Source organism: Cricetulus griseus, chromosome 4 (assembly GCF_003668045.3).
Source record: "Cricetulus griseus strain 17A/GY chromosome 4, alternate assembly CriGri-PICRH-1.0, whole genome shotgun sequence".
NCBI classification, from domain to species: Eukaryota; Metazoa; Chordata; class Mammalia; order Rodentia; family Cricetidae; genus Cricetulus; species Cricetulus griseus.
Window position 1 is genome coordinate 154,091,883 of NC_048597.1, and position 15,732 is coordinate 154,107,614.

At 43.0% G+C, this 15,732-nt stretch overlaps 1 protein-coding gene across 3 annotated transcripts in view; it reads right to left on the reverse strand.

The window, feature by feature from the left end:
- LOC100753259 (tubulin-specific chaperone cofactor E-like protein) overlaps positions 1-15,732 on the reverse strand; it is a 142,815-nt gene that overhangs the window by 72,254 nt on the left and 54,829 nt on the right. For 2 of the 3 annotated variants that reach the window (XM_035443595.1, XM_035443596.1), the window contains one exon: positions 11,583-15,466. The exons of the other annotated variant lie outside the window; for it this stretch is intronic. In XM_035443595.1, the coding sequence (XP_035299486.1) occupies positions 15,148-15,466 (319 nt within the window). In that variant the 3' untranslated portion in view covers positions 11,583-15,147. Of the gene's footprint in view, positions 1-11,582; positions 15,467-15,732 lie in introns of those variants that run through there. 3 annotated transcript variants of the gene reach the window in all.

Genomic DNA, 15,732 nt, shown 5'->3' on the forward strand with positions numbered 1-15,732 from the left:
CTCTTTTAGACTAAAAGGGGAATTGTAGGGGAACCTGTAGCCATGCCTGCTTAGGGGCTGGCTACAGGTCTGCCTGACCACGCCTCTGAGGGCATGGTCAGGGTGATGTAGAGTAAGAGTTTCATTTGGCTGAGTTTCGCTTTCAGTTTTCACCCGTTGCCTTGCATACAGACTGCTGCCGCGCCGGCTGGCTAGGTGGCTCTGTAAGTAAGGCTTCTCCCTATTAAATACCCTTATATTTCTACTTGGCTCCGTATTGGTAATTTCCCACTATACCAGATTTACAAGATGGCAGCATAAATGAATTAAAAATGCCTTTGGGACTCTGGCAACCAGTGAGAACCAGGTGCTTGATAAGAGGCTGATCTGGCGGACCCCTTGCTGGGCTGGAAGCTGGGTCGGTGGGACATGCTCTGGTTGCAAACTCAGTGGCCACAGATGGATGAATAACAAAAACTTCTATTCATGGCAAGGTGCATTTGGCTGAAGGCGTGAGGTGCTGTGTAAAGATTCCTGCCAGGAGTTACACTTGAGGATGGATGAAGTTGGGGTGGTTTGGTGCCAGTTACCTAATATATCCATGCTTTATAAACATGGCGTAGATTGACATTGCTTCTTGATTGGCAGAAAAGACACTAGGGAAAGAAACAAGCAGAAATGAATTTCCCTGAAAGCAAATAGATCAGTTGTTATGCACTGAATGTTTCTGTTTTGTGCTTCAGGTTTCTTACACCCTTTCTGTGAAAGAGATGGTTGATTGGAGCCACCATGGAATGACACAAGATGTCCTGTTGGGAAGGGTTTTGCTCCAGACACTCCTGTTGAGTGACAAGATTCTGTTAGGTGCTCACATCAAGCAGCTCTACTATATCTACTATATAGCATCAGGGTCTGTGTGGCAATTATGTGCTCACATGTGCAAATTGTATGATTCATTATATGTACATATATATGCATATTCTATGTGAATATGTAAAATTAAATATAAATATCTTTATATATACTGTCATGTGCCACATGATAATATTTCTGTCTACAACAAACGACATGTACAACAGTGGTTGCACAAGATTACATTGCTAAGTTATATTGCAGTCTTAGTTGGTGTTAGAACTCTAAGGCATCTGCATAATAACAAAATTGCCAGCAATATCTTTCTCAGAAAGCATCACCACCATTAAGTTGGGAGATATGTGTGAAATGGAGAGATGTCCCCAAAGATGTTGACTCCCTTTGATTTCTCAAAACTTCTGGGTCCTCAGATGCACCCCCACTCTACTGGGCCCTGAGATATACCCCATTCCACTTCACTAGCACATAAAATTTCTTCCTGTGCACAAATATAATACAAAGGGATTTTCCCCACAGGGCAGCAAATTAACCTGGCTCGAAAGCTGCTCCTATCTCCTCTCCTGATTGGAAGACCTAGACTCAGGCTCCGGTTGTAGTATAACTCAGCCAGAGATGTGCTGGTCTGGCAAGAGAGGAAGAGACCATACTCCCAAAGGAACTGAAGGATGTAGCTAGCACATTGGCTCGGGGTGACTGGGGAGAACCCAAGGGACTGTATTCTGAGGATGCTCAGGCAAGAAAGCTGAATTCTGGCACAGAATCAGGGAGATTCATTGGCTCTAGAGATAATGGCTTTAGTACTGGGTCAAAGGACCTCGGGGAAGGCTCAAACACAGCCAGTCCTTGGGTATTTACTACAAGTCTAGAGAAAGTTGTGGACCATATCTACTAAGATTGAAGAACCAAAATTACTGTAGCAGATGGCAAGAAAGTACTCTGCCAGTCAGTGAGACCTTCCCCTCGGGCAGGAAGTCCCTAGGCCCTGGGAAGCTAAGTGTGGCTTACCCCTCCCCCCAAACCAGAGCTAAGCACTCATCACAGGATCTGCTTCTTTGGTAGCCATGGAAATGAAGCAGCAGTGGCCAGATGACAGCACCCTCCTACCTGAAGGTCTGAGGGAAGCATATGTTTAGAATTTTCACAGTGACAGAGAAGAGATTAGCATGAGAGTCAAGGGGATATGACCCATAAAGAGTTCTGGAGATGGTTAGCAGCATGCTGGCCAAAGAGAGAGGCCACAGAGTCATCAAGAGTATGTGCACTATGTACATTCTGAATGCAGAAGAATGGTAAACAAAGGCAGAGAGAGGCTTCCTTAATCTGTTGTGTTGTCTAGCTAATCTTGGTGACATAGGCCTGTAATCCCAGTGACTTGGGAGACTGCAACAGGAGAATCTCAAATTCTCGGCCTTCTGGGATAATCCGGGCAACCTAGTGAGATACCTCAAAGTGTGATACCTCTCAAAATAAAAAAGGAAAGTAGGTCTGGGGAGGCAGCTCGGTGACAAGGTACTAGAGTGTTGAGACACAAGGTTCAATTCCCAGTCTCAACAAAATGAAATAGCCACAGTTTCACAGTTTCCAGACCCGAGTTGGGTTTCAAATCTAGAATCTGCGTGTTGGAAAAAGTAAGCAGTCCCCTAAAGGAAGGACCCTGCAACTACATGGCGAAAATATCCTTGGATGATTTCCTCAGCTCGTCCTCATAAAGAGACTATAGACCTGGGAAAGGAGTCTCCTGGACAAGGGGTTCGAGTCAACACCAATAGTCAACGAGAGAATGTAATATGCAGAGCCCAGGGGAGAAAGAAGGTTCTGGCAAAGCTTGGCTTACAGGAATCTGCAAACCCATCTAGGTGACATTTTCTCAGTCTCAATATGTAAGCATGATCCATGCACTTAACACCCTGGGATCATGATCTGAAGCTTGAGAACTACCACAGCTATGAAGGTGACTGAAAATGTCTGAAACATCTCCCCTCCCCCACCTCCATGCCAGCCAGCCAAGGTAGTGAATACAAAAGAGGACACATTCTAGACTTGGGTGGGCAATCAGTTGGTTAAGATTACTGTCACTCTTAAAAGTCTAGGGGGTGCTGGAGTCTCAGGATGGATGCTAGAGATTGGTTGTGAACTACTGCAGACTCAGGCTCTCTTTTTCAGAGCCAACAAGCGTGGCTTCAGGTACATGAATGAAAAACTGGGAATGAAGGTTAGCAATAGTTTCTGTCATATGGAACAATGGCAACACACATTCATAGCTTTATCCCAGGGCTATGGGCAGTCACTGCTATCGTTTGAGTGTTTCAATGCACCAGTGTTGAGAGATGGACCTCAGGAGGAGTATTTGGGTGGAGAAGAATTAGGGGTGGAGCCTCCTGAATCAACTGAGGCTGTCCTGTGAAAGCAAGTCGTACACCTGATAGGACAGGGCCATCATGAGAGCAGGCTGTTATAAAGTCTTGGCCTTCTCTGTTCTGTTCTCTCTTCCATGCTGACCTTTCTGCTTTTCACCATGCCTGGAACAACAGAAGGCTGCCAAGCTGGGCAGTATCAGCATCTTGCTCTTAGATGTGCAGAATTATGAGGCCAAAAAAAGCACCCCTCTTTTCTTTATAATTTACCTAGTCTCTGGCATTCTGTTACAACATCAGACAATGAACTAAAATGCCTTCTTTCACAATAGGATGCCATCTGGGTCCCCCAGTATATCATGCTGATTCACTATGTAGTACCAAACCTCAGCATCCTGGGTGTGATGAGCCAGGGATGGCAGAAGGTTACATGTCCTGGTGCCATCTGTTCTACAAAGTGGAAGATAAATCCTCCAGACACGAGAATACTATTCTAATAAAACTTTCAAAACCTGATGGCCAGGAACACCTCCTCCAAAGTGAAAAGCAACATAACTTATTTTGTAGCCCTAAATACTCTCCTTTCTTTGTCTATGCCTTTGGGTTCTGAAGGCCACACATTTCAGAACTAGGAAAATTGCTCCAGCCCATGAGGTCAGCCAGCATGGAGCTAGGTTGATAGTGTGAATGAATTCTGTAGCAGCTGTAGGCTAAAACACAAACAGCTCTGCCACTCAGGCCATAGGGTCCTGCTGACCATTTGATATTGGAGATGCTAGTGGTGGAAAGAGATGAAATGGGTAGTCCATATCAAAGGTGGTGGTTAAACTACAATGCAGGCCCCTGGTGTTCTGCAATAAGGTTATGCCTCTAACAGAAAAAGATACACCTCTTCAAATTAAACTGTTGTCATGTGACTGGGGCCTCTGACGGGACATTTGCCCAAGAGACAAATGGCCATGTGTTATTTTCTTTTACGATCTGAGCCCTATTGGATCCAATTTCCAAAGACAGGTAGACCCCAGCAATCTGTCATAGGGTGGAAATGATACACAGAGAACAGTTACAAACAAGATGCCTAACTAGCTCAGGCTGTCATCTGCCACCAAGATCCCAGATCCCATATCTCATGTAGATGGAGGTATATATGACATTCTGATGTAAAGTTGGCATAGGTGATGTGGTACGTGTGTGTGTGTGTGTGTGTGTGTGTGTGTGTGTGTGTGTGTGTGTGTGTGGCAGATAGATGGTAGCTATGTGAAAGCCTCACATGTACGTCTTGCATGATTCTGTTGGGAATTCTCATGAGAATGTTGGTGATTTTAACACTGAGAAAGAGTCATCTTCCCCACTGTATGGAGCTTTGGTTAATCCATTGTGTCATATATTTTGTATCAAAGGGGAAGTGTTTTGAGGAGATAGTATGTGTAAACTCAAAGGCAGTGATGAACCACATTGCCAGATGGACAATGGCTTGAAAAGTTGGTAAACCAGTGACAAGAAGGTCTGGAGTGGAGCTATGAATAGACAGAAGGGAATGAATGCAAAGTGTGAAGATCTCTGTGCCATACATAAACACCCGCGAGAGCATCTGCTATAGAGGCGGGACTCAGTAGACAAAAACACTCGATGAGCTGATTTGACGCAGACTTTGTCAGTGTTGGTACAATGAGTACGTTTATAAGGTGGCCACAGCCACAGGGATGGAGGTAGAGAGGACCAAGAATATGAACCCGCATTTAGCAAGGCTCTTCTAGTGCCTCTGATCTTCAAGTGTTCAATCGGTGGATGACAGAGCACAGCTGAGCCCCAGTATGCCACTGCTTCTCAGGGACAGTGGCTGACCTCTTGGCAGGATAATGATTGAATTGAACCACTTTTATCCTGGAAGAGTGAGCAGAGATAAGGCCCTAGTTTCAATATTTATAGTTTAGATACGAAGTGTCCTCCAAAAGACTCATGTATTCAAGGCTTGGTCCTGATGCTAACAGTGTTCAGAAGTAATTCTTTGGGGAAGCAGTTAGATGCCAAGGCTAATGTTCCACAGGTTTATCATGCTTTACAGGCAGTTGGGGTGTGACAGAGATGTCAAGGAGGGCATGGTTGGCAGAAGTATGTCACTGGGGGCATGCCACTAAAGGACAGACACATCTGGTCCTGGGCCTTTCTTATTCTCTTTGCTTTCTGGCTTTCATGAGGCAGGTCCTCTGCAGCATGCTCCTGCCACCGTGATAATCTGCTTTACCCTACAGCCCAAAGCAATGGCTCTAATCACTTGGTCCAGGCAATCCATGAATTGAAACATGAAACTGCTTCTTTCTCTCAGGTACTTGCCACAGTGATGAAAAGTCTGCCTAACGCATGTGAACATGCTTTTCTTGCCCAGAGGCATGAGCCATCACTGTTAATGGGAGGAAGGCTTGCAGGATGCAAGGTCCAGAGCACCACTAGGGAAAGCATTTCAGAGCAATGGGGCTGTGAGTGGACCCTGGCAGTGTATATGCAGGTTACAGCATAACTAGTATGGCTGAGATGACGCCATCCCCAATGAATAGCAAATTGCTTAAGAAGCAGGTATGGGGGTACTCTCTTAGCAGAGACATGACAAGAACCCATGGAACCACAATCTAGGAAAACCTGGGTCCCTTATGTCAGGACTAGCTGACAAAATGAACAGGAGGGCAAAGGGCTCCATTTACAAAATGGGGTTTGAGGAGAGATCATAAAGCTCACATGACTCATTCTGGTGTCTCCTGGTATGACTTAGCTTAATCTTGACTGAGGGACATGTGTGACAAGACTGATCAGCATATGGTTACTGGGGTCTCGGATATTCACAGATCAAGGTTTGAATGGAGCTATCAGGTAAGCCTCTAAGACCAGCAAAAGAGCTGAGGAGCTATAGTAGATGGAAGAAGGGAGTCTACAGACACGGGTTATGACCTGCCATCAACTGCAGTGACAGGCCAGCTGTAGAGCACTCCCCTAACCTCCCTCTCCCCAGTTCTCCTCAGAAATAGAGGATACTCAGAGCCTAGAGGAGTTGTGGTGGGGGAATTGGAGTTATTCTTGTCTCAGGTAGACTGCGTCTCCACAAGACCCACCTGTCAGATCCACCTTCAGCGAGGTCTAGACTGCAAAGCATATATGGTGTCAGGACAGATCCCAAAAGTCACCCCTTTGGTGTCCTCACCACACTCAAAATTGGGGTATGTTCCTGTGCTTTTGCCTCAATGCCTGAGGAAATCTTGGGGAGAAGTCCAGAGCCATTTCTGTTCATGGCAGGACTCACCTAGCAAGACTTCCTTGTTCCAGAACATTCCCTTGGGTGGGGCTACCTTTGATGAATGTGCTGCTCAGTGTGAAGGCTGTTCCTGTCCCATCCTGATGCTTCTCTGTTCTTTCCCGGGTGTCATTCCCCACAGACCTGCCAATCCCCCACTATATCACAATTTTTGCTTCCCAAGAAACTGAACCTGGGATGCTGGTGCCTTGAACCCCATGCAAACTCTGTGTTTTCTGTATGCACTTATTTTTACCACTTACCTAGTGACTAGTGAGATCCATCCCCAATGCCCCCAGATCTAGATAATTGGATCAACTATTATCTAAGGATATATATATATATATATATTTCCCTAGAAAGGAGTAATAGCAGATCCTCAAAGTGATGGCATTATAGAGGAAAATACAATTGTGTTCCTGGGGTTTTCTTCACAATAGACTACACACACACACACACACACACAACCAAACAAAAAAGATAACCCTCCAAGAGTCTAAGAATCTCACATCTAAGAGTACACCTCACCTATTTGTCTTCAGATCTTTACTCCTTGTTCTCAGGGTTGACTTCCAGAAGATGGCATATCATATAGAACAATCTGCTTCTTGTTTGTTTAAAATAGGGTCTATGTAAACCTGGGTAGCTTGGCATGTGCTATGTAGACCAGGATGGCCTCAGACTCAGAGATCTGCCTGCCTCTGTCTCCTAGGATTAAAGGCAAACAACTCCATGGCCAGTTAGTTTTTTCTTTATTGTTATATGAGGGAGTATAATGTGTGCATGGAGGTCACAGGACAACTTTCAGAAGTCAGCTGTCTCCTTCCAATTTATATAAAGGTCTTGGGTGCACATTTACATGCTTTCACAGCAAGTTCCTTTACCTGATGAGCCATCTTGCAGGCTCAGTTTTTCATCCTTAAAAACACATTTTTTAAACTGGAGGTAATATTTCCAAAATTTTTCATATTTATCAGCAGATCAAAGTGACAATATTTAATTACACACAGCAAATATTGAGTTTAGATGATAAAATTAATGCTTTAGGACTGTACATTTTAAAAGTTATTTCCCTAAGTTCTATTTCTTTCTGTTCTGGCCACATTTGTCTTCTAAATTCTGGGCCAATGTTCATATGAAAGCTGTGATGTTGGATCTTTGAAAATCACAGAGTGATGCTTATTAATATTTATTTATGAATTAGAATACTCCCTAAAGGTTCAATAACAAAAGATGTTGATATCTGAAATTTTAGCCGTTTTCTGAAACCAACTTAAGTGTGTCTAACCAAAGCATTCATTATTAGTTTGTGGTGTTGGGCAGGAGACAGCACCTCACAAAGGCTGGGCAAATCCTTTACCACAGGGCTACTGTCCTAGCTGCAGCTAAGCAATTAAAACAGTAAGTTCTATGTAGACTCACATAACTAAAACCTCAGAACTGATTTTGTACTAATACCCTTGCTAGAACATTGAGATGGGAGGCACACTGGCTCACTGTATTCTCCATCCCCTCAAGGAATAGCATCTGGACCCTCTACAAGACACTTCAATGGCAGGCAGGAGTCAGCGCTGACTGAAGATTATTGTGGAAAATAAGCACAGGATTTTAGGGCGAGTGATCCGCCTTCCAGGGGCACTCGGCTGAAAAAGTGTTCACACATTGTCAAACATGAGTTAACACTTAGGACTTCTGTGGCAGAGAGGAAACCTCCAGGGTCAGGCTTCAGAGAACAATGGTTCTTACAGTAGGTGATGTGTGCGGTCCACTGTGATGATTACATGTCAACTTGATGTGGTGGAGAAACTTCAACCTTAGCAAAGCACAGCTTTAGGCAAGACCCTGGGAGCATTTTGGGAAACAACTAGATCTAACCCACTGATTGATAGACCCAGAATCTGATAGGCGACTGAGAGTCTGTGGAAAGTGTTGCAGGTGGGGCATGGTTGAAGAAGTGTGACGTGGATGATATGCCGCCCATGGATCTACCTTGACCCCACCATTACCTGCTTCTTCTCTATCGCTTTCACCGTGCGCTGTGATGTTCTATCTCACCGTTGAGCCCAGAACCAACTGGGCTGATTGGACTGAAGTGTCTGAAAATTCTAAACTAGAATGAATCCTTCTTTCCTTGTACCTAACTGATACCACATGACATCAGCCATGTGTTGAATCCAAGTGCTGGGAAGGTTGACTCTTTGCCAAGAACCCACAGTATCAAGTTCAACCATAGTGAAACCTTAGACTCTGCAGAACGGTGCCAAACAAGAAACCATGGCAGCTTTATGTTATTTTGTTTTTGTTTTGTTGAGACAGGGTCTCACTGTGTAGTCCTGGTTAGCCTAGAACTCACAATGTAGACCAGGCTGGCCTTGAACTCATAGAGACCTACCTACCTCTGCCTCTCAAGTGTTGGGATTAAAGGTGCAAACCACCTTGTCTGGTCCTTTATATGTTAATTTCGTGTTATCCCATTGGAGAATAATTTGATAATATCTATCAACATTACAAACTCTTCTACCTTCTTATCCAGCAGCCTCACCTGTGGGAATGTTGTAGTCTATAGATCATTTCAGACATACAGAAGAATTTGTGTTGCTTCTGGCAGATAGAGCCAATAGAGAGAAAAGAAACTCAAATGTCAAGGAATAAGGTACCCATCAGATACATCAGTGAATACAATGAATAATTACCATGTATAAAGAAGCTAAGGTGATTTCCTATGTCCTACTACAGAGACATCTCTAAGATATTCTTTATGGATAAAGAAAGCAAGGCTAGTGACCGAACATAATCTGCACCCTTTGCTGTGCAAGACCAAGCAACTAGAATATATATTTGGATTTTCTATTATTTGTGTAAACTCTGGGAGGACAGAAGAGATGAACAAAAGATGCAATAGAGAAATTACGATGTGGCTTTTCCATCTCTACCTTCCTTACATTGATGGAGTTTTGAACCTTATGGAAGTCACCTGTTTGGAAATTAAATTTAACATCTTAATGTTGTCTCTTTGTAATGTAAAATATGAAACTTAGAACAAATGGCATTTTAAGACAACCGAGACAGTTCACATCACCACTGCTGAATTTCCTGAATAAAACAGAACTCATCCTTAAATGTGCCCATGGCATTTTTCTCTTTAATTCCTTCATGTTTGATTCTCCCGTGACTGTTCTTTCTTAACGCATTAATTGTATTACTTGAAGTGACTAAAAAGCACTCAAGGATGAGGCAACTGTGATGGACTCCACAAATTCAAACTGCATTGGAATTGGCTTGGCAGACCTAGGTCCTGTAGGCCACAATAGATAACCCAATTCCTCTATTTTGTAGACAGTGTTTATATGCTTCACACAGCTTCCTCTTGAATGCTAGGGAGGAACAATAGCAGTGGCTACCAGCAAAGGGCTCCATCAGGCTATAAACATATTTTTCCCTTCCTTGATAAATGCCAATTGTAGTTCACTTGGAACGTTGGGGTGTCCTTGACATTAATCTCAGTTGGAACTGAGTGCCTCTCTCACCTTTCATTCCATACTGAAACCAAGAATAAATAGTCTGAGGTGAAAAACCAAATTATCAATCTCCTTACATCATTAATAGGCCCAATATGGCATTTCAGAAGAGCATGGATCTCAGTAGATAGCTACCAACCACAACTTGACAATTCTGGTGCTGACACAGGGATCTATGAAGATGGACTGAGCACTGTCACTATACCAGTGAGTGATTCTGTTCTGGAGCAACATGAGGATTAACACTGAAGGTGTGGGCTGGAGGGCAAGGGTTTTAAAATTAGGCACTACCCACTGCTGTCAATTTGCTAGAGCCAAGTGTCATTTACCAACTGTGTTGCTTTGGGCAAGTTAAATAACCTATCTATGCATCTATTTCCCTCATTAGGGAACAATCTGTCACAACAGTGCCTGCTTCAAAAAGTCAACAGGAAGACCAATGGGAGTGGGGCTCCAAGGGGACATGTGACCTCAGGGGTCAATTTTAGATACTAGTCTGGAGGAAGCAAGAGAACCTGCAGATCAAGTTGGATGCCTAGATGTGTATCCACCTTCTCAGTGCTTGGAGCAGCTAAAAAGAGATGGTAACTGTGGTAGTTTGAATGTGATTGGCTGTCATACTCTCATTGGGAGTGGCACTATAGGAGGTATGACTTTGTTGGAGTGGGTATGGCCTTGCTGGAGGAAGTGTGACACTGTGGGGGCAGGCTTTGAGGTTTCCTATGCTCAGGATACTACCCAATGTCTCAGTCAACTTCCTGTTGTTGCAAGATGTAGGACTTTCAGTTCCAGCACCATGTCTGGCTGCACACTGCCATCTCTGTCATGATAATAGACCGAACCTCTGAAACTGTGAGACACTCCAATTGAATGTTTTCCTTTATAAGAGCTCCGTGATCATGGTGTCTTTTCACAGCAATAAAACCCATAACTAAGACAGTAACTAAACAGACCTTAATCTAAAAGTTGAGAGTGTTGATTCTCTGAAATCTGAACAGGAAGCAGACCTCACCTTACGTTTATAAATGAAAGATACTGGCACTTCTGAAGTACCAAGAGCACTGTGGGCACTGTCTTCCAAGTACAGAAGCACACTCCTTAGTTCCTGATTCTCACAAGGATGTTAACCCTAATAGCTTACTAAGAAATTACTGATAAACAGATAAGGATAAGATGCCCAAACTTGCAGAAAATGTTTCCATGAAAAATGGCCCTTGAATAAAACCTGGCAAAATTGTACTTCATCAAAATGTAATTTTCAATCTTATTCAATAAAGAGGGTGCTGAACAGTTAGAAAGCTTTGTCCCCAAAGGATTAAAAGTGTAGAAAGTGTGTTGGAAACCTAAACTTCCACTAACAAAAAAGTAAAGGCTTTTTATTTTTTTAAACAAAATTTTTAATTGAGATTTTTCAACCTCAGAAAAATACTCATTACATTTGGCAAGATGGCCAGACTCCTTTTAGGCCAATCCCCCCAAGAAGGCACTCCAGAATCAATGTCCATCTGTAGCTGTATAAAAATGACTGCACATCTTTGTCCTGACACTCCAGAAGAAACACTCAGAACACAAAGCGTAAATGGACTTGGATTTTTAATTTTTTAAAGATTATCTCTCTATATATATTAATAAAAAGTGCAAAGAATAGACCTTCATGTTTAAATTATATTCTAAAATAAAATATATATATATATTTATATTTATATTTCCATTAACTGCAGGAGACAATTGTAAAGGGCCTGAGAGTCCAGTCCCTCTGTCACTACAATAAACATACATTTTAAGGAAGCACCTATGAAAAACAGTAGAGTTCACAACAACGTTTGGGGACACAGAGCTTCTGGGCATCTTGGAAGCAGTTTGTTTGCATTTCAGTCTTACATGAAATAAAGGGAAAAGTCAAATTCATAAACAGAAGTGACAGTATGTAAGAACTATCGAGCATTCTGGAGTCATGTTCTACCTGCCATTGGGCCTAAGCTGCAGTATAGAGAGCCACGCTCATGAGTGTTAGGAAAAGCTATTGGTGGCACAGCTCCCATGGTGACCAAATCTGTAAAACAAAGTGTCCTCTGCTCCCAGCATGACTGGTGGGGTGATGTGGCTAAAAATCCCAGCTGCAATTGCTTTTGCTCTTCCCCTTAGCCAAGCAGCTCTTCATGGGTTTAGCATTTCAGCTCTCAGCCCTTCAGCTTCATTTTCACTAAAAAGGTCTTTAAGAACCAAGAGTGTTCATCTCTGCTGCTTTCTTATGCGTTTATGGCAATGGGCTGCAGAAATAGGCAACTGTGGGCCTTTGCTTCTTGTAAAGAAATCTAGGAGAGCTGAACAATAGAACTCACAAATGGATAAATGGACCCCAGCTTTAGCAGCTCTACCCACAGGTAGCACTCTTAGTTTGGCTTTGGCTTTCTTGTATTATTCCTTTCCTTTTCCGCAACTGAAAATAATTTCTACTTCAGAAAGGCATGTTCTCTCTGCTGTGCCTGAAGGCACATCTCTGTAATAGTGATGAGGATAGCGTTTTGCCTCCTAACTGTCAACAATATGCTCCCACTCAATCTGATAAAGTCAATATTAAAATACAGACAAGCATGATGCATAATGTGTAGACTCAAAGGTCCACGGTCTCTTCTCTCTGCCTTCTGCGTCTGTTATAAAAATAATTTTGGTTATAAATGTCTACACAGCACCAATTTTATTTTAAACGCAGCCTCTTTACTTAGCCACCCAAATAAAACTGTAAATACGCATGCTCAAACAGCTTTTCTCCTTTACTTCTGTAATTCTAAAAGCCCAAGGACTGTATTTGAGATTTTCTTAATTGGAAATGATTCGGCAATTATTCAAACGACCAATTACAATGCCCTAGAAATACCTACACCAGTTAAATTGGTTGAGAAGTTCCCCTTACATGCAACTGCAATAAAGGATTGGGCCTGCAGTAGATAAACACTGTATTCTGTAATAACAGAAGAAATGGGTCTCAAAGAGTAAAAAAGCATCTCATAAAACTTTGTCATATATAAAATATCTTATTGTGACCATTCCACTTATGACCAAAGTGTAAGTGCTCACTCTTGCCTTCTGCCATGGGACAGTAGTGGCTCCAAAGTTCAAAAATAAGAGTGCATCTGCTTCCCAGGCTGACAAAAGCAAAGTCTCCATCACAGTTTCTCTCGCAAACTCCTCCGCATGCACTCACGCGCACATACACAAAGCACCCAGTCTTCATCTTCGTGACACTGTTGCCACACTTTTTGTTTTCTTATTTCCAAAAATCTGTCAAGAAAATGCCATTGCAAAATAACTGTCCTTGTCTATACTAGCCTGATCCCTGCTGCTCACTTTTAGGATTCGGAGATAAAGTCTGCAGCAGGAGAACTGGCCTTGTTCATCTTTCTAAACCCTTTGGTTTTCACCTTTAGCGCCTCGGTGAATTCAGGCCTGCATCTGTCTGTCCAGAGGCCTGAGTCAACAGCTTTAGATACTGAACCTGAAGTGCAATCAAGAGAACAAACACCTGCCACATGGAGGAGGAAACTTTAAGAAACACAACTCCCCATCCATGAAGAAGTCATAGAGTCACCTAAAGAGTTAACAAGAAAGTAAGCTTATAGGAGAAGTGGAATCCCATAACAAGGGTGAAAAGCCAAAACAAACAAAACCCCAAAATACCAAAACAACAAACAAATAAAAACAAACCAGGCAACAGTTGCATTTTTTGAAAACCTCTGCTGCCTCCCACCAGTAGTAGACAGCGAATCAAAAAAGAATCTCTATACTAAAGAAAGGACTTACATTAAATAAACAATGAATGGAAGGCCAAAGAAAACGGTTCCAGAGAAGGTGAGGAACTGGTGTTAAATAAAGGAAAGTGCCTTAGATACACTTCTGCAAAAGAAACCTGGGGAGTTGTAACACTGAAACTTCACTTATAAGATTAGGCAAAAATCAATCTATAGGTGACGTAAAGTAAAATACAAAACAAAAACAGCTGTTCAATTATGACATCACAAAGTCCCAAGAAAAAGGTGGGAACCATAGTTCCCTTTGATTAAAGTCTCTCACTTTTAATGACATTGCAAGGACAAGTGCTAGGATGGAGGACAAGGGAAGGACAGTCAGCAAGCTCACTCTCTCCTAATCTCTCCACCTCCTCCTTCACATACCCCTGGCCAGCCCATCAGTTGACTCTTTGCTATGGGTTGCATCTCTAGACCTGTCCAGGCTCTTCCATTATCTCCAGTAGCTTATGTGACAGAGCTGTCAGGAAATACAATCACTAAGCAGAAAGAAAAGACTGAACAGTAGCTATGGCTGATCAAACGCACAAGGGCTTCTGGGCCGGACAGCAGCAGCAGAGAGGTTAAAGTTCTCTGCCCATGCTTCCAGGACCACAGCAAGTTTCCTTGGGTTTAACTCTCCAACTACATCTCTTCAAAAGCCTAATGGAGTTCCTGAGATCAGAATCAGGCTGAAAAATGCTTAAAATACTCAAAAGCATTTAAAACGGAATGTGAGGGAGGTCAAATTTGAGGGGGAAAAACACCAAGTAAATTACAAACAGAATAAAACTACCAGGTGAATGTGTGCAAGTCAGAGTCAAAAAAGACCCCAGAAGGAAAGGAGGAGGACAGAGGGGACAGAAGACCTGGAGCTAGAGAGGGAAGGTGCTGGTCCTTCCTGGGAAGAACCCCATCTCTGGATTTGAACACTGTGCACCACCCCTCTGAGGGACCACTCTGTGTTCGAGCCTGGCAGGAAAGAGCCCAGAGGCTGACAAACCCCAGCAACACAGTAAGGAGTTGGTGATTTCTCTGTCATCTTTCATAGAGAGAGAGAGAGAGAGAGAGAGAGAGAGAGAGAGAGAGAGAGAGAGAGAGAGAGAGAGAGAGAGAGAGAATGAGCATAAAGACTGGAGATGCAGCAAGGTCTGCTGACTGAGCTGAAGAAATCTGTGGTAGAAATACCAAAAACAATCCCCTACCCATTCTAGGGGAAGAAAATATACAAAACCCCTCCAAAAGCTAAACAAAACCCAAACAAAAAGGAAATGTCCTTCCTCCTAAAGAAAAGCACGCTGGAAACAAACACCCTGCAGGAAGTCCTATGTGAGTTTTTACAAGGCTGGTAGAGGTTATTTTGTTTTTGATTCCACAAAAATTTTATCTCCATCCCTAATGCCAAAGGAGTGCAGAGCTCGGGAGCTGTACTTCATCTCTTCTGGGCCGAAGGGGGCCTCGTGGTCAAAGTAGTAGAGAAGCATGCTGCTCGTGGGCAACTGCACTAGAGTTTTCAGTTGTTTCTTCAATTCTGCTACTGTTTGGTCCAGACGAATGCTCATTTCTTCTACTTGGTCATTAAAGTGGACTTCTACCTTTGCACTGCTCTGGGGTCTTAGGTCCACTTCTGCCAAAGGCTCCAATTTCCCATACTTTGTGATGAGTTCATGATACCTAGGAGTATTAAAAAAAAAAGTGTCACCTTAAACACTTACAACACACAAGCAAATTGCACTGTTACTCTCAGCATCTTTTCTCATTGTGTCCTAAGACTGTCCCTTTCTTCCTACCTATAGATCTAGCTACTGAGTGACTGTTGTAGCTTCTGTGTCTTGATGTAGCTGCCTGCTGAGGCCACAGTAAAACCACATGCTTGTGGAGAGGAGCATTTCTCTTGAAGATGGTCCTCACTTACAAATGGGCTCACAGGGGCTGAGGAT